Below are 27,956 nucleotides of genomic sequence, written 5' to 3'. Positions count from 1 at the left end.
TAAATTGTATATTGCAAAGGAAGCTTTATTGCCATTGACAGAGGGGAAATAACCTTTGTGGATCTTTCCACAACATATTGTATTCCGACCAAGATTGAAACAGTACAACAGCATATGAAGCTATCATGGCCCTTAATAGTTACCGCTCCTCAGGTCTGAATAGGTTTTATCTGGCAGAAAAACACATCCACTTTCAATAGATAGACTCTCTGGTATTGTGTGTTCTCCCTTAGAAATCAATGTCATGGCATATTTCCTAGTGAACGGTACAACACATCCATAAAGCCTCAGGCATGGCTTGTACACAGATACACTCACAGATACACTTGGAAAACCATTACACACACAGCTTGCAGAACAGATTTTCTATCAAGGTAGATCTAGGTGCAAAGTTGTTGTTTTTTTACAGATGACTTGGTTGCTATGTCAGTTGCATCACGATGTAGCCCAAACAGCCACAAGACAAGAAACAACCGATTGTGACTCTTGTGTGAAAATGGTTGACTATAGCTATTTGAATCAATTTCATGGAAGAGCTGACTTCAAATGAAATATGTAATAGTAGAAAATAAAATATTGCACTTTCCATCTATTCACAGGAGGAGTGTGTTATCTTTGTGTGTTCAGTCTCTGAACAGCAGTAACAGGTCCAAGCTCAAACTCAGAGCACTTGTATGGTTGTCATGACAACACCACCACCACCACTGATATCCAGTGCATGGTCACAGAAGGACATTTCGTGGCAAATTTGACAAATGGAGAACACCTATTTGATACAGCATTATTTCCCTGGCATGTGATTGGTCACAGGTTAAACTACTATCTTGAGAGTGCTGCTCTAACAGCAAAATGTAGGATTAAGGAGAGCATTGCTGATATTTTTACATTGTGGGTTAAATACTAATTTCAATATTGGATCTTTGGTTCAAAATCATACAATATAATATATATATATCTGTGTCTGCAATGACTCTTGGAGATGAATAAAGTATCTATCTATATAACATCTTAAATTTTAATTACATGTTAGCACTCTAAATCATCTGTTTTGTGACTAAAATGAAGGCAGTAGCAGATCACGGTGTTAATGCATGGTTGGTAGTGAATACATGTATGCATTGCCACATTTACAATGCATGAATCACAAAAAACACGTTTTAGATAAAACAGTAATGTTACATCCCTCTTCTCTGTTTAGTATCAATCATGCAAAACAAAAATAAATATCTATCATATGTATGAAAATAATCACCACAGCCATACCCACCACACCCAAGTATTGTATACGTATTAAGAACTAACTTCCACTGTTTGAACCCTATTGAAAGATACACAGCCAAGTATAAAACCGATAAGGTTAAATGAAAGGCTCACAGCTGGTCAAACAGGTAGCACAGAGCGGCACTGAACGCATTGTAGGCACAGTCTGCTTCTTACATCATCCACAGCAGCCCCAAAGAAAATCCACAGCTACTGAAACACAGGTGACCGATACAAGCACACAAATCAACAAGTAGACAGTACATTTGGACTCTGCATAGAGTTAAAAAACACAGTCCAGGGAGCCACTCAGCTGCTGTGAGCTGAGGGTCCGGTCACCCAGTTGTGATCCAAGCTGTCAGCATCCACACACTTGTGTTAAGCTGAACATACGCCACTGATTCTCCTCCTGGCTGATTCAGTTAGCCTGGACTGGTTTCGGACCGACGGCCACGCCATTGCAATCGAGGATGTACTGAAGACAACCTTGAGGTGGGCGGCCAGCACCGTTCTTCATGGTCTCGCCTATTATTTCTCCTTTGGGGCCCACACCCTGAAGTGATTAAAAAAAAAACATTTCAAGTGGGACATTATTTTTCCATACATCCATTTTCTACCACATATCCCGTTCAGTGCAGCTGGAGTCTGTATCAGCTGACTTTGGGTGAAAGGGACTAAACCTGCCGTTTGTAACTGAAGTCAGGGGAGTCAACCACTAGACCAGGGGTGTCCAAACTTTTTCCACCGAGGGCCACATACTGAAAAATACTTTTAGATTTTTTAAAAGAGGATAAAAAAAAACATTTAAAGACAAAGCTTTGTTATTATTAGTTACTAATATCAACATTATGCCTTTTTGCTCTATTTTCAATTTTTTCATGTTTTGTTTTGTTTTTTTTAATTATTTATATTTCTGCAGTGTGCCATGGGCCAAAAAAAACAATCCATGGGCACAAATGGTCCGTACTTTGGACACCCCTGAACTAAAGCATCAGTGACAAACGTTTTTTTCCAATAGCAAACAATTTCTGCAAATGTGTGTGCTTCTCTACCTGGGATGGCTGCACTGTCATGGGTTTCTTGGGGGCATTTGCATCCTTCTCCGCTATCTGGTTCATTTTAGCCACCACCATGTCAGAGATGAGCTGCCTGTCCTCGGCCTGGTGATCCCCCACCAGGGGCATGGATGAGCCCACCACCTACATCACATTCAGCACATACTAGATCACATCATGCAATCTGGGCTAAAAACACATACTGTGTTACATGTAGCTCAGTTATTCTTCCCTGAACAAAACGGCTCTTAGAGCCAGCTCTTTGGCATGAACGAGCCGTCGATTTTGCTCATCTTGTGTCGCTTTCCCAATTTTGGTCCCTGCCTTCGTTGCATGAACGGAGGATTCAGACAAGACCGACCCAGGTTGAGCAGACACGGATGCATCAAGCCACGTGAAACCAATCCGGATCAGTTAAATAGACCCCTCTATTGATCACAGAGTCACCGATTCACCATGACAACAAAAGCGGTGTACTTTCCCCGTCGGAAGCGGAAATGCTTATGTAGTTTTACGAGTAGTTAATCAATAGTTAATAGTTAATCAAAAATAGTTAATCAATGTTTTGTTGCTTGTTTAACAAACAGCAATATTTAATGAACAGTGGTGTACAGCAATATCTATGAACTTTTTATTTCTTTTTTGCCTGTAGCTTTTGCTCGTAGTTTCAACGTCAGCGTGTACTTTTTCGGTTTCCAATCGAGCGCAAAGCGTTTTTGGTAATTTAGTACACCTCCACATTTACCAACACAATTAATAGCTCCAAACACGTAGTCATACTGTGATTATGAATCCACTGAAATTGTAGATTAAACTGACTGCAGATATGCGTGAAATTGTGAGGGGTTTTTTTGTCTTTTTTTTTGTTCAGATGTCATTGTTCCGGCTGATGGCGGGACAACGCACCTGATGCTGATTGCTTTCCACTCCACTTAAGCTGCCAGCTTGCAGCTGTGAGACGCTGGTTCTTTGTTCGATGCCTGCTTGTCACACTCGCATAGACTTCGTTCCTCTGCCTTGCGGATTACTTGTTAGTGTGTTTCTTTGTTTGCAACCTTTCCCCTGCACCTTTTGCTTCCACTGTGTTTTTCCTGTTAGTTTTTATGCCATTGCCCTTTACTGAACTTTGTTTTTGTTGATACGTTGCTTTATTAAAATATTTGCATGTGGGGTACAAACCTTTATATAACGTAACATCTTGTTTTCTGTTAAAGCTGCACATGATTGGTTAAAATGTGTGGTGCCATGTGTCGAGCCTTAGCAGAAGGGGGACGGAGACATGATGTTTCGTTGATGTTGTTTTGTTTCACTGTAAATAGTTCGAAATGTACAAATACACACAATCAGATTAGACATTTTTACCTAGTTGAGATGGGTCTTTGTTTCTGTTCTCAGGGCATTGAATGCAATGCAACTGGGCAGCCTGAACAGTCCAGTTGCGATCAATTCAATGCCCTGAGAATACAATGATCGGGATGAATGAGAATATTCACAGGCGTCTTTGTTTTTGTATTTTATGATGTGTTTTGTGTAGTATTCTGCTCCATGTTCATGTTGCGTACATAATGAAAGCCATATTTGATTTTTACATTAGAAATGTGTTTTATTTTAGTAAAAAACTAATTAAACAACAAAAAAAATGAGGAAAAAAGGAGGAGCTGTTTAAGAACCAAAAGAGCCAGCTGAGCCGAAAGAACCAGTTCCCTTAAAAGAGCCAAAATTCCCATCACTACTTGGTCAAATGCATGTTCAGTGGTTTCTTTAGTAGTTCAAATTCTGAAATAAACTTTCAACTATTTAATAACAGCAAAACCCAATTTATTTCACAGAAGATCCATGCCAATACCATATTAAAACTCACAGTCAGTGGGTAGACTGATGGTTCTGCTCTCTTAGGGATTATTGTTCTAGATGTTAGAGAAAGACCCGTTGACATCAACGGTTTGTTGAGCAAAGAATATATTTGTTTTACTATTCTTTGGTCACAATTTTAACCTGTCTTCAAACTATCAAAGCTTATTGTATCGCAGTAGGATACAGTACATAGATCTGAATGTACATTGAATGTTGTGTCTAAAACACACAGTTTTATTACTGAACATTCAGTGTGTTTAAAGAGATTTCAACACAGGCCACAACTGCCTCTGCCGTTGAGTTATCAATCTCTTATTATGTTTTGCAGCAATCTCCATCTCACAGTTTTATGCTGATCCTTTAGAGACCCAATTACCCAACTAAGTTTGAATCCTATGGGATAATGTAGGTATCTGTGGTCTAAGTACTGTACACATTTTTAACCACAGCTTGCAATAGTTCAGAAATGTGAACTGCTGGTTGCTGTTCTCAAGATGTGCTGTGAGATCTGAGCCTCCTACCTCTGTGATGTAATCTCTTCCATCCTTCCCATGGATGGCCTTGACTGCACAAATATCCAGACCCCCGAAAATCTCTGAGCAAGTGTCAACCCAAAGCTTATATCTGAAAGAATCCAGGAAGAGACACTTTAGAACATAGCCTTAATCAATCCAGCTACAGTTTCTCTTCATTCTCTTCAGCTTTTTACTACAATGGTTGGCTGTGTGTTGACGTATAGACTTCATTTGTCAACCCTCACTTGTCAGTCATTGCCACCTGTTCCAGCATCGCCGACCCAGTGTTGGTCTTCCAGTTGCCAGATATAGATGTTCTCCTGGTGTGTGAAGAGCCAAACATTACACAACTCCTGCCCTTATCACTGACTGATTGGAGTGTAATAACACCTACATGTAGGCTTTGTAGTCAGCGCCAATCTTCTGGATTCTGATATCATATTTGGATTCAATGAGAGGCTCAGTAGTGGTGTATGTCTGAGTGAGAGCCACGACACTGGCAATGTCCTGGAACTTACTGTGATTATCAACCTTCACCTGGAAAGCACACAAGGACACACCAGCAATGACAAACACTGCTGGAAATGCGTCTAATGTTAAATGCTCAGTCTTTCAAACAAGTGTAACTGCCAAACCTTTCCAATACCAGAGTGGGCATGCCCAATCTTGATAACCACAGGGAAGGAGGGCATGCTTGCCTATAAGATATGAACATTTGAGTGTTTCAAAATACATATCAAAAATAAAATAATCATGACTCAGACATCTTGACACTCGGAAGACTTGGTATTCTCACCATCTCCTTATAGTTTGGATAAAAAGTCTGTTCAATCAGTGGGAACTTGTCAGCACCCAGCTTCCTGTGGGTATTGATGAGTTGGGCAAACTGGACAAATAGAAATATATCATTATTTGCATTTGTTTAAACCTCCCACAAACCAAAAACAAGTTAATTGAAGATTCTAAATCAGGGGTCTCAATCTTGCGACCAAATTTTGTGGTTGAAAAATCAAAGTTAGCAAGGTTTAGTGTAAGTGTGGCCCATGAACCCTGGGAAGATGGTCAGAGGCACATTAGCCCAGATGCTACCTCCAGCCGCCCCCAGTTAAAATGAGTTTGAGACCCCTGCTCAAAATGAATATGCATGTGAAAGTTTGGTTGTTTACACTACAATAATGAGGGCCTCACCGCCCAGGGTTTGTCACACAGGTTGTAGATGGATTCCAGCGAGTTGATGCTTGGAACGCCTCCATACTGCAGACCGATTACAAGGTTGCGAAAATCTTCGTTTTGGGTCATACTGAAGGCATGTTGGCGAATGAGCACAAAGTCTGGCTTGAATGACCTAGAAAACGAAGCAAGAAAAAATATGCACCATATTTAGATACACAGAAAGTAAACCAGTAACTTAGTGTGTGTGTGTGTGTGTGTGTGTGTGTGTGTGTGTGTGTGTGTGTGTGTGTGCGCGTGCGTGTGTGTGTGTGTGTCCTACCTGACAACCTTGCTGCCATTTCTGTAAACCTGCATGGTAACATTGCAAGTCCCATTGGCTTGAGCCGTGACGTTGATCTCACTGAACTCCGCCTAGAGAGTTCATGTTTATATTATCACATGAGGACAGATATATTTTCTATATTTTAATACAAAAGCTCATTAATTGGATAAAGTGACTCACCTGTTCCACTTTGATGTCATAATCTCCATATATTTTCTTCCCCCGGAATAACTTTACCCTGGATGGAAACAAATGGAGTATTGTTAACATGTCATAAAAGAAAAAAAAAATCCAAATAGGGCCTTTCATTTTAAAGCCCAAACTCAAACCCAGTCATAATATATAGTATATGTTACAATCTACAACTGAGAATTTATACACAACATTCCACTCATTAAACATCATATTTAAATGTATGGTGAGGAATTTTGGATTTCCTTGCTCCCAGGAGTGTAACTTACTTTTACAGGCTCTCAAGGGTAAAGTTAGTAAGCTATTAGATATTGGACTTGTAAACATCTAATATATGATGCCACATGACTAATTGGTTTTGATGAAAACACTCCCAAAAGAGTACGCAACCCTTTATATTGCATATAAGTGTTTCATTCAGAATATTTAGTATCTAATTGCCCTCAAGCTGAAGTGGAAGACACAAAGACATAGTGAGAAAATAAAGAAAACAAGACAATTGTTGAAACTTTGTACAAGCATCGCTCACAATATTGAACAGCAACATTAGAGCCCACACTAGTGCTAATGAGTAGGATGACCAAATGTCGTGTTTTACCAGGACATGTTCTGTTTTCACTTCCTGTCCTGGCCATTCGTTTTTTTTTGTGGTTTTTCTTTAGAAAGTGATGAAAATGTCCTGGTTTTCATATTTTTTCATTGGGCAATTAAATTAGAGCTGGATTTGCTAATACAGTAATCACTTGTTTATCGCAGTTAATTGCTTTCAGACCTGATGATGTCTGCAAAATGTCTGCTTTATACAGTCAAACCTCAATTTTGTACGCCCCAGTTTTTGTATGATTCGGTTTTGGTCGAAGATTTTGAGCAAAATTTTGCGTCGGTTTTCGTACACTGTCTTGGTTTTTATAAGATATTTTATTGTCTGTTTGCAAACAAAGCACCGTACGCACTGCTGACTCACTGTCCGTGCGTTTTTTATTTCGTCCCAGCGCTAAATAACCCACCATGGGGCCAAAGAAAGTTGCAAGTGCCGGTACTTTGATAAAGAAGGTGAGAAACACGATTGGGTTGAATCTCTCGGATGTACGAGAAGTTTGCATCAACACAAAGTTCCATACATTCGTCATTTGTAATTATTTTGCATTGTTTTCTGCATGCAAAACTACAATTATTCTTGATATTTTTCTTTTTATCCATCCATCCATTTTCTATACCGCTTCTTCCTCATTAGGGTCATTAGGGTCGCGGGGGCATGCTGGAGCCTATCCCAGCTGACTTCGGGCGACAGGCGGGGTACACCCTGGATTGGTCGCCAGCCAATGGCAGGGCACATATAGACAAACAACCATTCACACTCACATTCATACCTATGGACAATTTAGAGTCGCCAATTAACCTCACCTGCATGTTTTTGGAATGTGGGAGGAAGCCGGAGTACCCGGAGAAAACCCACACACACACGGGGAGAACATGCAAACTCCACACAGAAATGCCCAGGGGAGAATCGAACCCAGGTCTTCCCGATCTCCAAGCTGTTACTGTGTTGGCCAACGTGCTAACCACTAGACCACCGTGCGGCCATTTTTCTTTTTATTTTTGTTAATATTTTTGGACGTCTGGAACGGATTCATTGGATTTTTTTTTCATCGGTTTTTGTGGGTTTCGGTTTTTGTTGAACCTTTTGGAACAAATTAATGATGAAAACCGAGTTACCATTGTATTTTGATGAACCCTGCATAAAAACCTTCTTGTTGTTCTATTTTTTTGTGGATTACTATGTAACCTAGGAGACTTTTCCCAGAGCATAAAGATTAGAAATGTCCAATACCTGACAAGTGACACCTCCCAGAGAAATGAGAACTGCTCATATAACATGCAGTTTGTTAGTTTTAGTAACGTGTATTATTTTTGGCTTTTTATACTGCTACTGAGCTGTCCTTGCAGCAGACACTAGCATGGTAATGAATATTTATCAGACCAAAGAGGACCCCAAAGAAAACATGTGTCCTTAATATTTTCTTGCGGCTATGGAGGAGGTTTTCTTCAGAGCATTTCCAAATACAAAGACAGCATTGAACAAAACAAGAAGCCCATCTCTAGGATACTTCAAAATGTTTAGGGAGTTCTTGCCTACTGCTGTCATGTACCCTGCACTTCCTGCTTATTTACTGAGGCTATAACGCTGAATAATTCATTTAGACACTAATTGCATTGTGGGGATGTATTTGACTGTGGTGGAATATGCCTCCAAATATGAATCAGTTTGAGTACTCTCAGATCAAATGGATGAGAGACATAAAGCGTTTCCAAAACAAGCAGAGGGACTATGCAACACGAAGCCTGTCATTTCAATCCACAGTGGGAGTACTTCTATTCTGTACCTCATACAGCGATACCAAATATGTATGCAAGAACATCACCCAAGTGTATTAATATTCACCACATCACATCTTTCGACCAAGGTTTCCTGTTCTCCTCATGGTGGCAGATATCCAAAAAACGTAAAGCATTTATATACCCGCAATGCTTCCCTACATGCTGCATATGCTGCATTTTCTCGTGACTGATGCCTTTGCGTGCACGCTAGGGGACCGGGGGAGCATGATGGCAGATGTTTACTTGCATTATTTATTTGTTGGGGGAATCAACATGACTTCACTTGACCTTAATTAAAGATTAGATAATAAATAAGAAGAGTATTACTGATAATAAAGTGTAAGTGTGACTGGTGAGATAATAAAGTCATGCAGCTTCATTAAAGCTATCAGACTGATATGTCGAAGTCCTGCCAAATTAAACACCGTGAAACTGATTTTCACTGTGACGATTGACAGGAGAGCTTGGTAAGCAGGAACCTTCACTGAATTTTAATATGTCGTCACTTAGCCTACGTAACATTCACACATGCACGTGTGTGTTGGCAGGATGAGATATAATAAATACATTCCTTCGCTGAGTGCTGCTGACATGCTCCTCTGTGAAAGCTTGCACTTCTAAGTAGGGGTGTCACGAGACAATACACAAGACTGGGTCAACAGGACGAGACAAGATTTTAACATTAATTTTTAAGTAAAGTAAAAATAGAAAAAATGTATGACAAAATATTGCGATCTACTAATTTAATTTCGACTATGTTACCTTGATTTGCTCCTCACGAGGCGACACTCGGCTGCACTGTGGATGTGTGGATGCTAGCTTCTCCGCCTCCACCCACAGAGACAAAAAGACTGTATGACCGATGAAAGGGCTCACGCCGTTCATGCCATTGTTTAATGGAACAAATGCGCCACGGTACTGAGCCCAATTCACAAAGTGAACTCTCTTCCTGCCTGTTTGGAGGCGGGAGACGAGGAAGGCAGACACACATGCACGTGGCAATATATTGAGGCTGGCAAAATGATCCAGTTCATTTTCATTTATTGTTTGATTCATTTATTTATTATCGTCCCAGGCCTAACGAGGAACTTGTCACGTTCTTATCTCACAACATGTTGTGACACGAGATCTTGTGACATCCCTAGTCTTAAGTGACCAGTTATTAAAAACGTGTGGTTTCTTTTCCTTACATTATATGGGGTATAATAAAAAAAGAACATTTTGGCAATCATTTTCATGTTAAGTGAGAGAGAATCATCTGCTCCTCCCACCACAAGAGCAATTTATAGCACAGTCTTCCTGGAGCCAAACAAACCTGCATGGATGACTTGCAGAATCATCAGTGCTCATTATTTTATCTGAGCGGTTTTATCCTAACAACAGGGTGCGTGCTTCATCAAATAATTATCAATAACAATGTCTTGTATTTTGTGTAAACTGCTAATTTTGGAATAACACAGAGAGACAACCATTCACACTCGCATTCATGTCATAACTGACTGGAAACCATCAGTGACCTGATAGGATATATACTAGTTGTACAGTATATTGAATCCATAACTGGACATTTTTTCCAGTGGCATGAGCATTGCTGAGCCTGCGTGAGCTAAATGTGCATGCACAAATGGTGAGTGCTGTTACAGTATATGTTGCAGACATGCAATGCTGAAAATGACATGGAAATGCCACATTCTTTTTTATTAACAATTATGGTTTGGGCTTCATTGATTATTATTGTATACATCATGTATACAGTACAATGTATGATGTATACGATAAACGAGGGATTATTGTATATACGGTATATGTATAAGACATGTACCGTATATACAGTAATCTCTTATTTAATGTGGTTAATTGGTTCCAGACCCAGTAGCAAAGTAGGACTCCTTATTTCTAAATAAAATATTTTCATAGTTAGAGCATAGAAAATCTGTTTACGACCTTCTGAATAGTGGGTTTAGCATTATTACATATCTCTAGATATGAAATAACACCCCTATAGTCACCTTTACACTCCTATTACCAAATAGTACACATAATCGGAGAAATAAAAAAATTTAAGACATAATTTAGACTTGGCTCCTTGTTGTACTTCAGCCATTCAGAGGTGGACTTGCTGGTGTGTTTTGGATCATTGTCCTGGTGCAGAACCCAAGTTGGTTTCAGCTTAAGGTCACGAACAGATGGCCGGGCATTCTCCTTCAGGATTTTTACAGAGACAGCAGAATTCGTGGTTCCATTTATCACAGCAAGTCTTCCAGGTTATGAAGCAGCAAAACAGCCCCAGACCATCACACTACCACCACCATATTTTACTGTTGGTTTGATGTTCTTTTTTCTGAAATGCAGCATTATTTTTATGCCAGATGTAATGGGACACATGCCTTCTAAAAAGTTCAACTTTTGTCTTGTCAGACCACAGAACATTTTCCCAAAGGTCTTGGGGATCATCAAGATGTTTTCTGTCAAAATTGAGATAAGCCTTAATGTTGTTTTTTTTCAGTAGTGGTTTTCTTCTTTCTTCTGCCATGCAGGCTGTTTTTGCCCAGTGTCTTTCTTATGGTGGAGTCAAGAACACTGACCTTAACTGAGGCAAGTGAGGCCTGCGGTTCTTCGGATGCTGTTGTTGTCTTTTGTGACCCTTTTTGTGACTGTTCCATGTTTGGATAATGGCTCTCACTGTGGTTCGCTGACGTCCCAAAGCTTTAGGTATGGCTTTATAACCTTTTCCAGACTGATTGATTTCAATTACTTCCTTTCTGGGGGGGTTGAAACAGGGAGGGCAATCACTTTTTCCACACAGGGCCATGTAAGTTTGGATTTTTTTCCCCCCTTAATAATAAAATGTTTCATTTAAAAACTGCATTTTGTGTTAATTTGTGTTGTCATTGACTAATATTTAAATTTGTTTGATGATCGGAAACATTTAAGTGTGACAAATATGCAAAAAATAAAAAATCAGGAAGGGGGCAAACACGTTTTCACACCACTATATGTATATTTTTTGACTAATAATAGGTTGCATACAACCACAAAACAGCATGATTTATAAATGAATATATTTTTGAAAAACAGTCAATCAGACCGCGATGTGGCAAAGGACAACTATACTGTACAATGTGTAAGAAGTGCATACAGAAGGTGCATAATAACATTTTCATCTTCCTTTGTTGACATTAAACCCATTATTTTACATCTTTATATTTAATCCATCATGATTTTTAAAAATTCAGTAGTTTATTTTCTCATTTATATTTATATAAACTCTGTTCTGCTGGAGTACTGTCAATTTTGTCTAATACCAGCTCAAGGACTATGGATATAAATGAGCAGTCGTGCTCCTGAGGCATATTCATTTAGTATCAGTAGATCATATAGATGTTCATTTTTAAATTAATATATTGGAATTCTAATTATGCAGCATTTTGGGGTAGTGATTAACGCATGCTTTAACAGTCATCAGACTGTTGGAGCATTTCCTCATGCGTGCGTTTTGTCCAGGTATTCTGGCTTCCTTACACATTCCAAATTGTCCACAGGTGTGAATGTGAATGTCCTGTGATTGACTGGCAACCTGTCCAGGATGTACCCTGCCTTTCACCCAATGTCACCATGCTCTGGCTCACCTGTGGCTTTAATGACGACAAATGGTATACAAATTAATGGATGGCTGGAAATCTAGTTATTATTTATTATGATAAAAACATATTTATTAAAGTAACACAGATAGATAATAATTTTTTCTTGCAGTACATTACAATTTCAGTGGCATCATACTTACCTCCCTTGAGAATAAATGGGTGTTCCCATGAGACTAAAATATTACATTTTTGGTAAACAATTATAAAATATGACTGAAATTAAGTTGTGGTCATCAAACGACCCCCTGCTTGTTTTCTGAACCGCCACCATCTTGGCTTTGGTTATGACAGTTTCCACTTTCCGGCAACCAAACTCATGAAATCATGGATCACAGCAAAGAGAAGAAAGCCAAATATTCACAACAATAACAATAATAATAACATTCACTGGTATCGTTTTGTGATGAGAACGTATTAATACATTGTACAATGTTAATACATACCTACTTGTATTCATTAGTTTTTCTACATTTACAGAATAAACACTGTTGGCTGGCGCTAGTTTCAGAAGCCAGAACTGTCTCTGCTTGTTGACAGAGCAGTTTCTTGACCATCTGATATAACACACATAAAAAAATCGGCCACAACAGGTATGCTGTTTGACTGGCAGTGATTGACACTGCCAGATCTATGCAGAGACTGCAAGGTACAAGACACGTGAGCAGCGGGCCCTGTTTAGCTAGCCTTGAAATTTGGCACGAAAACCCATATTGTCATTCGAAGATTCATAGTATGTATCTGGTAGAAAAAAATCAGATTTACTTACTGCCACCCTAGCACGCTTTTACAAAGTCAAATGTCCTGAGTTTTAGTTTGTGTATTTCCATCTGCATTAGTGCTTGTGTTTTCACTTGCAGATCCTGGTCTGGGTTACGGGAGGATCGCTGATTGTAGAAGCACCCTCTGGTCATACACTTTCAATCCCAAACTTTTCTTTATCTGAGGCACAGTATCAAAACAACTGTCCTCAAAATGTGCTGAAGAATAATACCAAAGAATCTGATGTGGCGAATGGCGTCTTTTGGAAATGTGAACAGGCTTACTCCGTCTGCTCTAGTGTTCGAGCTAAAGCCTGCCACACAACGAGCGGGCATAAAGTCTATAACATATACAGTATAACAACAACGGAAAATCAACAAAAATGCACCACAACAATATGATACACTTTATTCCATGCATAGTCCCGTTTCTGGAAGGGACATAACTTCTTACTTCTTTTCCCGTCTCCGACTGGTTTGTTTTTCAATTGCAGAAAAGGTGAAAAAAAACATGAGTTGTGGTGTCATGAGCACATTAAGCGACCTAATCTTTAACTGCGTTTGTATTGCAAAATGGAAGCTTCTGCTTGATCTTGCTGTTGGATGTGATTTCACTCGAAACAGGTCTCATCTTGCAGCGGCACAATGACATACAGCACTGCACAAGGGTGCCAGCATGCAGAGGACAGAAGGCACTCAGCAAAAGTAATAAAATAGATTCGATCATCCTAATGCTTGCCAGGAAATATATATTTTCTGCTTTTAATCTTGCTGCTTTATGACCAGAATACAAAGTACTGCTAAGATGTCGCAGTCAGATCATTGTTGGGCAGCCATCTGCATTAATTAATAAGCCTAAGACTATCATCAGCCATAAAGAATATTATATTTTATAGCACCACCGAAACAGAGCATGTGAGAAACCGTGTGTAATGTACTGTGCAACGACTGGGTGAAAGGTCTCACAAACAGAGACAGCGCTGATGAAACCAGGTGACCTGACATGAACAACTCCTATGTAGCAGCCATGAAAAATAGATGTAGTACTCAGTGAGAGGAAGTTGCTGAGTGGAGTACAATAGCTGATCTCCCAAGTGTGTGTGGTATGGGGATAAACAAACATACGAAGAAGTATTTGACGAGAAATATTGTATTGAATAAACGTCATAATTATGTTAATGCCTTTTATCATTAGGCAATAGGGTCATGCCTCATTTATTGCGGTTAATTGGTTAATAAGTGAATTTCCGCGAAGTAGGATTCTTTATTTTTAAATGGAATATTTTATTGGAAAACCTGTTTACGACCTTCTATTAGAGCCCGCTAGACATTAAAAATAACACCCCTATAGTTACCTTTACACTCGTTTCCAACATAGTAGGTATAATAAGAGTAAATAATTGATTTAAGACATAAATAAGGATTGTGGTTGTGTATGTTAGTATAGAGTAGAGAGTGAAGCTGCAAAATTCTGCTAAGTGCCGAGGGACGACTGTAGACAATAATATTTTAATGGCGAATGAGAGCTAGAATAACACATTCATCCCAACTGTCTCATTTTGAGCTGCAGCACCCGGGATCGTGCGCTCCAGTGCATGTTATTGCTAAACAACAGTCTGGCTTTCCACTCACAGCAAACGTGGAGCGAGCTAATGCACAAAGTTGGCATCCCTCCTGATCTTATTAACATTGATCCAGGTTTATACAAGACAAATGGCCTGCCGTGCACCAGAGAAACTGCTTTCCAACCAGACTTAGGAGAGTTGCTATCCTAACATTTGCAAGACTTGTCATGAATGAATGAATGAATAAACTCTGTCTTGCAAGCAGAAAAAAAATGGAATAATCAGCAGCCATCTTATTGAGAGGCATACTTTTGTCTAGCAGTTAAAGTCGTTTGTAAAATCCAAACACATCCACCCTCTGGTTTACATAACAGGAAAATTGTAATTGCAGTCTGCAGGAAAAATGACCTGCTGTGAATCATAATCAGCTGTGCAAACAAATAAATGGTGTGAGCTTTTATTGTATTACAATCAGAAGAGACATTGTCCCTGAGTTGTCTTGACATACATGTGCAGTCTCATGACATGACAGTGAATGAATCCAGTGAAAGACATTATGCCTTAATGTGGAGCTGTCAGTGGTCCACAAGGCTGAAAAATACAGCCGCATGCCGAGTGTCTTTAATAAACTAGATACAGTTTAGTATGTGAATCGTGTATGTAAGTGCAGAGCAGGCCACGTGATGTGCTTATAGTGCGTGGAGGGAAACCCCATTGATGATGGGGGGGAGCGCTGCAGTATTTAGTGTATTTCCAAGCACTGATGCAACATGTGGAGCATCCGTTTTAACAAAGCAAATGTTTGGTATGTTTAAGAAAATAACCACAATGATGTGTGTGATGGACAGCCCTGATGTCATGTCTTTAGTGGTGAGTATTAATCAAGTGTGTTAGCAAGAGCAAGCATCTTCAGGCTGCTCACCTAATAATCACAATCTGAGTAGAAAAGAATACTGAAATATAATCTCAATTCAGAAACATAAATGCCTTACCACTCTTGTTGAGGTTCGTCGATGACCAGGAGAGTCTTGAACTTCTTGGGTGTCGTGACTGAGGTTTGCTCCACTAGCCCTGCTGAGGCAGCCGTCTGCTTGACAACGTTGGTGATGGAGCTGAAGAAACCAGATCCGGTGGACTGCGCCGGCTGAGCTTTCCTCTCTGGAACAGGGGACGTGGCGGGAGGTGTAGGCCCTGCTGTGGGGGACTTAGCAGGCGCGGTGGAGGCAGGTGGTGGAGGCTGAGTGGGGTCAGGCCTCTGAAGGTCTGTCATGTAGCCATTGGGCAGGTTTGAGATGAAAGTGCTGTCTGAGAGACGCCGTCGCAGATAATTCATGGCTGCAGAGCAGGAGAATGGAGCAGCAGTGAGGTGCGGAAAAGCTCTCTGCAGAGGACTCCCTGTTCTTAGGGCACTGCCGACAAAGGCTGGTATCTCAGCATAAACTCCCAGTGAGTGTGCACCCTCCCAGCTTGGTGGAGCATCCTCAGAGCGCTCCCTCGCCGGCTGGTGACGTGACACCCTTCTCCAGCCAATCGTCTCACTCTGCACTCTCTTCAGCCATTGCAAGGGATGCGCTTGCTGTGCCTCTCCTCCCTCACTGGTGTGCTTCTATGCTACCCCTCCCCCACATTGTGCTGCTCACAGGCATCTTTTTTGAACCCCAGCGAAGGAAAATTGCGGGTTTCCAGAGGAAACGTGCACGAAGCTTTAGAGAACAATCTGTCATGAGTGTCTCACACCTCCCAGCGATGCCTCGTTTTTTTTCTCGCACGATGTGTGTGTGCGTGCTTGTGTGTGTGTGTGTACACGTCGGCCATGAAATCTAAAATGGCTGGTAAAGGACAAATGGCCAGTGCGTCAGTTGTAGTAACCCAATGAGGCACAAAAGCAGTAAATCCTTTTCCCTTATTGATTAACTAATTTCTGTCAGAACATGTTTTTAACCTCCTTGGTCTATTTGTGCTGTTTATTTTACATGTGTACTTAATGTCTGGATGTAAAATGTAAATATAGTAAAAAAACAAACAAAAAAAACAGAACAAATAAACATTTTCTTAATGAATAAATAACATTATAATAATAAAATAATAAAAATAAATACATAAAAATAATAATAATAATATCTTCTTCTTATCCTCGTCACGGTTTCTATGACTTTTAATCACTTATGAGGAACATTGTATACTGTAGTGCATATTTTTGCTAATGCCCAATAATGTTTTTTTAAAGCTATACTACAAGCCTGTTACTGTTGGTATTCTTCTTAATTAATCAATAGGAAGCTGTTGTGCCTCTGTGATGATACATAGACAGAAGAGGCAGTTAATCTCATCTGGTAAAAGCATTCTGGCCGTCACGCGACCAAGGGGAGGTGGAAACTGATCAATAAATCAGTAAACTGCAACCGTTAGAGGTCACCACCAGTTTGAAAAAGGTTGATGGAAAAATTGTACCCTTAAATCCTTACAGTATATGTGTGTGTATACAGCTGTATGTAGTCGTCCCTCGGAATATTGCAGTTTGATTATCACTTCCTCGCTATAGCACGGTTTTTCAGAAATTCATTAATGAATAAATGATTGGCTGTGTTGTGGTATACTCTGGTCAAAATGAATCAAAACGTATTGAAATACATGTGATATGTAGTATTCTGGTCACTAGGCGGCAGTAATGACACAAAACATTGATGAGACATTACCTTACATGACGTTACCTTAACACTGCAGCCGTGGCATGTCTGACATGATAGAGTGAAAAATGTTACCCTCCCATTCCGTGTAGAAGTTCATGTTGTCTTAGAATGTGTTTTGCCTGTCATTTGGGCAGGCTTCATTAGTTCATGCTCAAAGACTAGATAGGATAGCTCTAGTCTGAGGGTATGGTGCAAGATCCAAGCATTTATTCTCTCAGGAGGTACTGTATGTCCCAACCTAGACTGGTTTCACTCTTTTGTGTTGCAAAACGACAGTCGTTAAGATACAGTTGAGTTATGCCAACGACAATTGTTGGTATGCCCCATTGTGGTTGTGTTGTGTTGTGTTTCCTCCAGTAGGGTGCCATAGAGGCTGGAAACAGATGGAAACACCAATAATTTTTCATGGCAAAACATTTATTTAAAAAAAAACGAAACTGCAAAATTTGAATTATATAACTGTGCAAAATGTTTAGCAAAATAAACTTCTCTACTTCCAAAGGAAGCCTCTTAACAAATAGAAACTAAATGAAAATAGCCAAAACAATACTGCAATATCATAATAAATTAACATTAAACTGGAAAATTTGATTAAAGTTATGTGCAAAATATTTTGCAAAATAAACCTCTAAAAACTATGTAAATGCAAATAACTAACTCCCGTAAAATTTTTAATGATTCGTTCATGACACGTGCCTATCTATACAGTATCGGCAGTGGAGCTGTAGGTGCTCGTGGCCATCTGTGAATCACTGCAACTCGAGTCGCCGTCGAGTACCCGTGTGTCAGTGACACTTGAGTCTTTGTCGGCACCCGCAAGTCAGTGAAACTCAAGTCTTCCTCAAGCACCGGTGATGCAGCTCGTGCAGGAAAAGGAAAGGAGAGTTGATTTGAGGCAAGGACCAAAGTTGTTGCTTTTTCCACGGGGCTAATACATGTATATAAAGTTATGCAGTTACAGTAACAGTTGCACATTTCATGGCATGTTACCTAGTTACATGTTTTTAATTGAGGTAGCGGTAGCAGGATTGAGTAAAGGAACGAGTTAACAAGGACGAGTACCCGTGAGTCCCGACTCAGTAAATAAGTTGACAGTTTTGAACAACTCGTTCATGGCTCGCACATCCCCAGTTCACACACAGACAGATAAAGATACAGCGTTCGCAAGTTAAGCTACACATGTTATTGTTGTGCCTCGGAAACCATCCACTTTCGTAAAAGTTACACGGACGGTTCGCGCTACGGTTGCTGGACGCAGTGGACGCGCCGCAGCTTACATGTAAGCCGTCGGGTGTGTTTTAGTTTGATATGTTTGGATGAAACAGCAACACAAAGTTGACGACTAGCTCGCGGCTAGTTACTGCGCATGCTAAGGTTAGCTAGCTAGAGTGGCTCCTGTACAAGCTAAACCACCTACAGCTAATTCATGTTCAATATTTAAAGACATTATTCGCATAGCGGCAATAAATTCACATCCAAAATTGTGCTTAATGTGACAAGTGAATTTTAAGCACATTAGCGTAAGCGAGCCGTCCGTTAGCTTAGCATGCATTCGTTGTACGCCTTAAAACATTTACAGTACTCGGCTGACGTCAAGGGAGCATTCCCCACTTGTCTTAGAATACTTAAAGTATTGTTCTAAGAGTATTTTCCTGTACTGATTTATTTCTATAATGTCACATTTTTAGGACAGAAGTTTGTTGTCTTCGCCGGTGTTGCCTGCTAGCGCCGATGTTAGCAGCTAGCCTGTTCGTGTAAATGCTGTTGCCTAGAATGGACCTGTTGAACCCTCAGTACCTGGACAAGATGAACAATAACATCGGGAGACTGCACTATGGAGGTGACTTTCTGACCGTTTATAAACTGTGCGTGTATGTGTGTGTACAGTTCTCTATTCACCAAGAGGCATGTTTAGTTCTGAAAAGCGCTGGGCTCAGTGGTGCCTCCAACAACCCTAAACGTCGACTGTCATTATTGAAACACCAACAAACGCATGACCTGAGTGCATTGGAAGACGTGAACCTATTTAATAATCACAAGAATCAAGTCCAACTACAGTTGTTTCAGCTGTTGGTGGACGTGTTGAGTGAACATTCATTGTGTTATGTCAAATTTCACTTTTCGTTTTTCTTACTTCTGTACACCTGAAATCCCCCTACCCTGTAACACAATGGACATCACTTAGCTGGCCTGTACCGATCTGTGGATGCATACTTTCTTGACAGTATGGTACTGTATAGGACAGCTCTCCCGATCTTGGTAAAGAGGGGTTTATGCATCAAAGTAATAAGCCCCAGGTCGTTTCCAAAAATCTCGGGTCTTATTTTCATTTGAGTTTGCCACAAATCACACAGCCATGCTATCGGTGTCCTAAAAATGCAACCTAAAGTGAGTAAGAATTTCCTTGTGCCATCTTTATCCAAATTTGAGGTGACACTTAGCATTGCTGTTTGTGCCATGTTGGGTATATGACACTTGGGTAATTCATTGCAGCATTGGTCCACACCAGAGGAATGCAGTACAAAGCAGGTTTGATTCTTGTCAAGGATAGGTTTGATGATTAGCTCCAGCTATGCAGTACTACGAACCTGGTAAACTTTTTAGCAGGATACGGCACCACTTACTGACTTATGCAGTTGAGCACATTGGCCGATAAAAGCACCACCTTCTGACCAATAAGAGAGTCCATAAAAGCATCGCTTACTGACCAATCAGTTGTCTATGAAAATGACATTACTGTTTGACTGGAGATCGGTGTGGATGGTAAGAGTTAAGAGCAATGATTTTCACGATTGGGCAAAACCCTTTTGATTTTCTCCATGGTTTGCATGACGAGGTTTCTAGTTTGTCAGAGGGACTGGCTTATCTCTGCCGGCTTCTGATGTCTTTATGTTTAAATGGGCGACACAGTGCATGAAAAGGATGGGCAATAGTTCAATTTTTAAGTATTTTATTTTATTTCACGTATCCATTAACTGTTCTGTTGTTCCTGTAAATAAAAGTGAAAATGAATTTCAGATCCCTTCCATTTGTCACCCCTCATTATTGCTGTTAGCTCCTCAGCCAGAGTCAATTTCTGTTCTGCAGGGAGCCTTCCTTTCTTATTTTTTATTTCTGTTACATCAATGCCCATGTCATTTAAGTATGTTTTAATATAATGATATAACCCAAACGCTACCAAACTACCACTTAAAACATCGTACTCTCACTCTGCTCTCAGTACGTTGTTCATGTATGTGATTGGTCTTCGGCTGCTAGCACCGCCTCTTTTACGTTAACATGCTCATGACAAGACTAAAAAATCCTGACCTGACTAATGAAGTTGTTAACCAGCTTCATATTACCGCTTATCCCACATCTTCGATATTTGGTTAATCCGCAAAACAGTGAGGAGTTCCTGGATATCTTAAACTTGCTTTTTAGTACAGGCCTCTGGCCTTTTGTTGACTCATTTGTGGGTTTTTTTGGGGTTCACACTTGAAGTCTGGTACTTTGGTACATAGACCCATCTCTCAGGATGTCTCGGTCCGCCTGTTTTGTCTGGTCCTGGGCTCAATGCACTGCTTTCCCACTTAACCAAATGAACCGTACTAGCAGAGTATTTGGACTACCGGGTGTATCAAAAAAAAGTAGACTCCAAAAAGTAGCCACTAAAGTTACAATTGAATATTTTCTTGAAATTTCTTTATTTGCATATGTTGGTATGGACATCATCCTTCGGTCCATACCAAAATGTATTGCATAATTGCATGCATGACTGAACACATGCCCATTTTCCGGTGGGCAAAAAAGAAAAATTCCTCCAAAAAATGAAAGGCTTAAAATTTAAGAAAAAGTTCAACTGTGATGCAAAATGAGAATTTTTGTTCTTCTACGCTGAGATACCCAGATTATTCCGACAAGATTGGTCTTGTTGGAAGTGGTTTCATTGTTGGACTGTACTTTTTCCGCAACATCAATGGTGACGATTATTTCCGAATGTTGAATCAGCATGTTGTGTGTACTCTGAGGAATGCCGCCTTTTCGTCTTCAAGGAAATGGTCGGTTGCCACATGCTTGGTGAGCCCAAGATGGTGCTCCACCGCAACGGAGGAGAACTGTAACTGATAGGCTGACAAAGCTTTTTGGTGACCATGTTATTGCTTTGAACCGCCCTGTGGAATGGCCCCCGAGGTCACCTGATTTGACAACGCTGGACTTTTTTCTGTGGCAACTCAAATCAAAAGTGTATGTGACACCACCACATGACCTCGACGACATTGAACAGCGAATCAGAGCTGAAGTTAACGTCCTCCGGCGGGACAGGGGAATGATCGGGCGAGCAGTGCAGGACATGCGGAGGAGAGTGCAACTGTGCATCCAAAGAAATGAAGGTCATGTTGGCGACTAAGTTGACAAAAGCTTACATCCAGTACCTCAGTGCAAATAGCGTGAAACACAGGGTTAATCTGGGTATCGCAGCGTAGCAGAACAATTCTCATTTTGAATCATAGTTTAAGACTACTTAAAATTTTAACCCTTTAATTTTTTGGAGGAATTTCTTTTTTTGCCTACCGGAAAAGGGCCTGTGTTCAGTCATGTATGCAATTATGCAATAAATTTTGTATGGACCAAAGGAGGATGTCCATAGCAAAGTATGCAAATAAAGAAATTTCATGACAACATTCAATTGTAACTTTAGTGGCTACTTTTTGGAGAGTTTACTTTTTTTTTTTTTGATACACCCTGTAGAGGTAGTTTTAATGACACCCCTAAGAGTGTGTTCACGCTTGTCATATTTGGTCCAGTTAAAACAAACTGTGGTTCGTTTGCCCTGCTCGTATGGTTTCGCTCTGTCGCTCACTCCCGGGTTCTGAGTGAGGCAAGTGTGAACGGCTACCATACCAACGTGCCACAGCACTGGATGTAATGTCACCAAATGCAAGCGAAACACCCAACAGAAAGTTGAGTGAAAATCATCAAAAAATAAGAGTTAAATTTGAGGCCATAAGTGTAAATGCAGTAGTTAAAGATACATAGCTTTTTTTCAAGAAAGTGGACTGACTACAAGTGTAAACGCACGCTTATTTTACGTGTCCTTCTTCCCACAGATGAATCCAGGACACCCTCGCTGCCCTCTGCTATGTCGAACATAAGCGGGCCACCTCCACTCTGCCCAAGCAAACGGAAGTATGGTGATGAACAAAAGGACCAAATGAATTGTGATGATGACCACATGACCAAAATGAGCAGATTGTTTGCAACTCATCTGTAAGTTTCTCATGTGCTGAACTGAACCTCAACACCTGTCACTTGAGTCTATAACAAGGCACTGAGCTTTTAACATGACAGGCTGAAGTGACATGGCAAATCTATGGATATCGAAGGTTGCGTTTGAAAGGGTGTTCCCATGTTGCTTTTTTCTTCTTGCTTTTTTCTGTCTTTTCAAGGGCCCGTCCTTCTGCTGGAAACAACCGCAATGAGCACTGGAGCCTAAGCCACAGTCCTGTGGAGCACATCAGCTCTTCCTCGAACGGTCTCCATGGGAACCATGCGTATGCTTCCATTTCTGGCTATGCTGTGGACCAGCCTCTGGCTCTGACCAAAAGCAGCCTTGATACCGCAGTTGGAGGCAGAGAGAGGTCCGTTGTTAATGTGGCTGTTGAACGGCAGCAGGTATGATAGGCAACATGTGCTCAATGTTTGAATGACCCATCAGTTTGTTGCTAGGGGACTGTAAAGGGCTAAACCTTTGCATTTTTTTTAACTATTATGTTTTTTTCCACCTATAGAATCGGCCTTCTGTCATTACTTGTGCTCCTGCAAGCAACCGCAATTGTAACCTCTCTCTGTGCCACATGAATGGCTGCTCTCCAAGCCCACCCACCGATGCAAGGAAGAACAATGGTAAGCTCTTGAAGTCATCATAGATGCGGCTGTAATGCTCGATATCAAATATAGCGGTGATTTAGTTTTTCTACACTGTCTCGGTTATCATACGGCCAAACATTGTGCCTAACAAACATGTCATTCATTTAATTTATTAAACGGGAATAATTAAAACAGTTACAATTAATGGGGCTTTTCTTCCTCCCTCGCTGCCCATCCCTGTCTTCAAAAAAGGGTATAAGTGATGTTAATTTATCCATTCCATTTGCCATTTATATGTATTTCACATCTTCATATAAAAGTAGAAAAAAAATTGTTTTTGGATTGACACTAGAATGGATTAATAAGGAAAACCGAGGTACCACTGTACCGAGATACAAGATAAAAAAAATAACAGTGCAACAAATGATCAAAATTAGAACTATAATTCATTTAATAAATTTTTTGGAGGTTGTGAACTTTGTGGTGAATAAATGTTTGCATTTGAAATGAAGCAAAGCACAAGTTGGGTGTTTTATTTTTTTACCACTAGGTGTCACACTTGGCTCGGCTACTGTTAAGTCACATGTACAGTACAAACAACATACAGTATGTCAGCAATTCCCAACCGTCTTTGCGCCCCACACCTGTAGAAAACAAGTTAGTCTCACTAGGCATGAGCTGGCTACCAGTTTCTAGGCATACCACCATATGAAAAAAACAGTTTCAAAACCACAAGTGATCCATCATACTGCTCCTGCGCTATGAGAGAAAGTTTAGGACCAACACAGTCAGCCTTTCATCGTGTTAAGTGGTTTAAAAAAATTATGGGTTTGACTTGACAGAGTAATCACCAAGCGGTCTTTTAAGGTAGACTGGCTGTCAGGGTAGGTGTGAACAGAAGAACAAAAGGTGAAACTGGGTGAGATTGTTTTCTTTTTTGAATGAGAGGCCTGCTTTAAACATGCTGCAAAACCAAAGTAGCAAGCAAGTTTTCAGAGTGAAAAGTGTGGACTGAATGAGTGTCGTAACCGTGCATCTTTTACTGGTGCGCATTCATTTTGATGGCCGGCCTCACCGGATACAGAAAGGGCCTGGTTTGTGGTTGCTCTTTGCAGTTCAGATTTTTTTTAAATGTTTGTTTGTTTATTTAGACAAAAGTAAACGTATACAACAAATATGGTATCATCCACACATACTCGACAGAATGGAACTTGGACGACCTCAGTTCTCAGGTTTTGGACAGGTGCGATACTACAGTGTGCACGTCTGATGGCACTCACAGAGGTCCAAGGAATTCTCAGGTTGTTTGTGTGTATGCTCAGACACTTGAAAAATTAGGCGGAACATTGGTTTTCACACACATTCACATAGCCCCCCAACAAATGTTGTTTGTATATGTATGCTTTAATCATGGTAATTTGTGGTTATTTCTATATATTTTTTTGTCTCTGCCAACATAGTTTGTGATCCTGTGATTGAGGAGCACTTCCGCCGCAGCCTGGGAAAAAACTACAAAGAAGCAGAGCCCGTGGCCAACTCGATGTCCAACTCTGTGTCCATCACAGGCTCTGTGGATGATCACTTTGCCAAGGCGTTGGGAGATGCCTGGATCCAGATCAAAGCCAAAGGTGGAGGTCATCAGGCCCCAGAAGCGGATCCATGAAGCTGAGGTGAACAAACTGTAACAAACACTTGTGGGGGTCACGTTCACTATTGTTTGTTGCCAAGTATCAAATCACTGCAGCCAAGAACAATACAAGACATGGTTGTTGCCTTATGGACCCTAAGGTCTGCCTTTTTTCTGAGCACATGCCTTACAACAAAACCTTAACTGGCAAAATATCTCTGAGTGAGAAAATAGAATGGTTGCTCTACACAGTGTTAGCTGTACAATCATAGATGGATTATGTTTTTTTTCCATTGCTAATGAGAAAACCAGAATAAGAAACAATCATCAATGTTTACCTGTCTTGATAGCCAAAGAAAGTTCTCCCTGCCATTTCCATCAGTATGCAAGCCGTACATTTTTTTGTTTTGGCTAAATGCGTTCCATTTATATTGCTTAATTCTTAAACCACATATTTTCTGTACTACTTGAAAACATCTGCCCTGTCTCCTCTGCAGTATTACAGTTCTACCTCCTTACTGTATGCTGCAGGTTTCTTCTTTTGATTGGAACCTGTTCTTAAAAATACATAATTTTCTGAAATTGTGGTAATGCAATTGAGACTTGTTGTCCCCCTTGCTTTTCAAGGACACTAGAATAATCCCCCCTGAACTGGATTCACTCCACTGTTAACTAAATAATTGTAGTTAACTGCCTATGTGTGCTCTATGTTGTCGTGATCTAGCCCTAATAGGTAGCCTTTAACTCAAAAAGCATGTTTCAAATAGCTGGATTCTATCACAAACCTTGCTCTATACTAAATATTTACTCAGAATTTATTTTTATCTAACAATGTAGAAAATACTCACTGCTGGTACAGTTCTACGCGATATATTTTTTGTACCTGGTTCCCATTATGGCATGGAGGTGTGCACCTTGGCATCCTCTTCAAACCACAGCCTCTGGAAAGGTTGTCCAAAGGCAGATTGCTAGGCAACATTGGTAAGTTATTCTGTGGAGCTGGATGCTACACCTTCGCACATGACTGAAAGCGACTAAATGGGACCTTCTGTTAGCATCGAAGGTAACCCTTAGGATCCATGGGCTTTTGTAGAAGTGAGCTTTGACTTCATTATGAAGCCAGCCTCCATTGTCTACAAAGTGAAGTGAGGTGTTTTGTTTTCAACTAAGACCTTATTTCAGTTGCAATATGTGTGTGTGGTGTGTAACTCACCATGTGGCACCTGACCTGACAGAACGATTCACCCCCTTCAGTCAGTAGCAGATACTGTTAGATGCTTTTGAGTGCGACTAAAAGTGAGTCTGCATGTTACCCAGAGAAAAGATATGGTTCACATGGTTTTTCTTTTTGTTGTTTCTTTAAAAAATGTCTGCCATAATCATAGTAGCTTAATATGTTTGCCAACACTGATTGATAGGGGAGTGTAAATTCCATAGATAAAAAGTATATATCATGTACTGTATGTTCAGTGACTCCCCTTACATTTGTATTAATAATCCACATTTTTTGAGCTGTTACACGCTTTGTCTTTTATATTTTATTGTACTCATACGTGACCATCATTGCGCCGCGCGGAATGATCATATGTATTTTGTTTCTATTGCGAGTAGTGTACTTCTTTTGTAGCATGGACGTCGCCTATCCTCTAACCATGCATTTCATCTTTGTATACGTTGATTATTTTTCCCACAGTAGTGACATGATGAACGTGCAGGAACACATATGTCTTTTGCTCAAGGACCTCAGCAAAGTGTCATACGTCTGCAATACCGATTGAGCGAGTCGAGGCTTTTTGTGTTATACCACAGTGGGATGGAGGGAGAGAAATGACTTGTTTGACACAAGCTGATTTTTCAGTCATATGTTTTGGGGTGTCAGCCCATTGTTATTTAATTTCTTTATGTAGACAGATTGTATAGCAAAGACTCCTTGCAGAAAATACCTGCATTTGTCAACCACATAGAGGGGGAAAATATGTATTTGTACACTTGGGTCCATATTTCTCTGGAAGAAAATGCCACTGTTTTATAATTGTCTTCCAAATAAACACAGAAAAGCCTACCTTTTGTGTTTTTCTTCCTGTGTCAAATGCATATTAATGTGACTGTGTTGTGCTCATTGTACCTCATTGTCAAGGGTGACCTTTCTATTTTTGCCTTAAGTGCCTGTGATGGAGACCTGGCTTTTGCTCTTAGTTGTGCAACAGCACCACAAATTAGGAATCCAGTAGCGATGTCTTGATGTGTTTTGTCTGTTCAGCCAATAAACACACCGGTCGCTCTGAGAAAAGCACTTGTTGAACAGAGTAATCAGACTCATTCTCTTGTAAGAGCCTGTGGCACTGATTGGGCTGGTCAGGGCTATATGTGGACTTGTTGGTTCCGGTTTCATGTTCATCCACTCTACTGTTCATGATTTGCAACTGAAGATTGAGCATGGAACACATACATTATATGATACAGGATTTTCTATTCTATGTATATTTTGAAATTGTTAGTCGTAGGTGAAATGGAGTGGGTGGAAGAGGATACATAAACCTGACACATTGCATCTACTTACTAAAATGATTTGTAGTCAGCATATTGACGGCCATCCATTTTTCTATGCCGCTTATCCTCATTAGTGTCGCAGGGGTATGCTGGAGCCTGTCCCAGGTGACTCTGGGAGAGAGGCGGTGTACACCCTGGACTGGTTGTCAGCACATATAGACTCTTACATTCATACATATGGACAATTTAGAGTTGCCATTAACATTAACATGCGCCATTAACCATGCTAACATGTGAAAGGAATGGAGTGCCCGGAGAAAACCCTGCAGAGATTCGAACCCAGTTCTTCTGACTGTGTGGCCAACAAGCTAAACATTAATGTGGTGCACACAATTTAGATAATATTTTATGAAGTACAAGAACTTTGGATATCCAATAGCAATAGTTACCTTTCATGTCCGCCGCTCAGCGCCTTGAACACCTTCTGTTTTGCTTCTAACGCACACCAGCTGCAAAGCAAGAAGCTATGTTATATTTGTGTGTCCAACTTACTCCACACAAATAAAACAAGTTTGTATTGAT

General features: G+C 40.4%; 2 protein-coding genes across 3 annotated transcripts; one reads left to right on the top strand and one right to left on the bottom strand.

Moving 5' to 3' along the window:
• Positions 1-16,231, bottom strand: syn2a (synapsin IIa). The gene is made up of 11 exons (XM_054792647.1): positions 15,710-16,231; positions 6,360-6,417; positions 6,177-6,268; positions 5,873-6,029; positions 5,481-5,570; positions 5,320-5,382; positions 5,079-5,221; positions 4,930-5,004; positions 4,691-4,793; positions 2,313-2,459; positions 1-1,813 (listed from the first exon to the last, which is right to left on the bottom strand). The coding sequence occupies exons 1-11, from the start codon at positions 16,048-16,050 to the stop codon at positions 1,679-1,681; spliced, it is 1,404 nt and encodes a 467-aa protein (XP_054648622.1). The 5' UTR covers positions 16,051-16,231; the 3' UTR covers positions 1-1,678.
• A 2,307-nt stretch (positions 16,232-18,538) lies between these two features.
• vgll4a (vestigial-like family member 4a) lies at positions 18,539-26,938 on the top strand. 2 transcript variants are annotated; one of them, XM_054798206.1, is made up of 6 exons: positions 18,539-18,686; positions 19,096-19,247; positions 22,498-22,657; positions 22,837-23,062; positions 23,179-23,293; positions 24,718-26,938. In XM_054798206.1, the coding sequence occupies exons 2-6, from the start codon at positions 19,166-19,168 to the stop codon at positions 24,918-24,920; spliced, it is 786 nt and encodes a 261-aa protein (XP_054654181.1). In that variant the 5' UTR covers positions 18,539-18,686; positions 19,096-19,165; the 3' UTR covers positions 24,921-26,938. The 2 variants fall into 2 exon arrangements, with proteins under 2 accessions (XP_054654181.1, XP_054654192.1); XM_054798217.1 differs by having other exon boundaries at positions 18,544-18,698.
• The last annotated feature ends 1,018 nt before the right edge of the window (positions 26,939-27,956 follow it).

This window comes from Dunckerocampus dactyliophorus, chromosome 1 (assembly GCF_027744805.1).
Source record: "Dunckerocampus dactyliophorus isolate RoL2022-P2 chromosome 1, RoL_Ddac_1.1, whole genome shotgun sequence".
NCBI lineage: Eukaryota > Metazoa > Chordata > Actinopteri > Syngnathiformes > Syngnathidae > Dunckerocampus > Dunckerocampus dactyliophorus.
The sequence above is the reverse complement of the archived record's forward strand: the minus strand, read 5'-3'. Positions and strand labels throughout refer to the sequence as shown.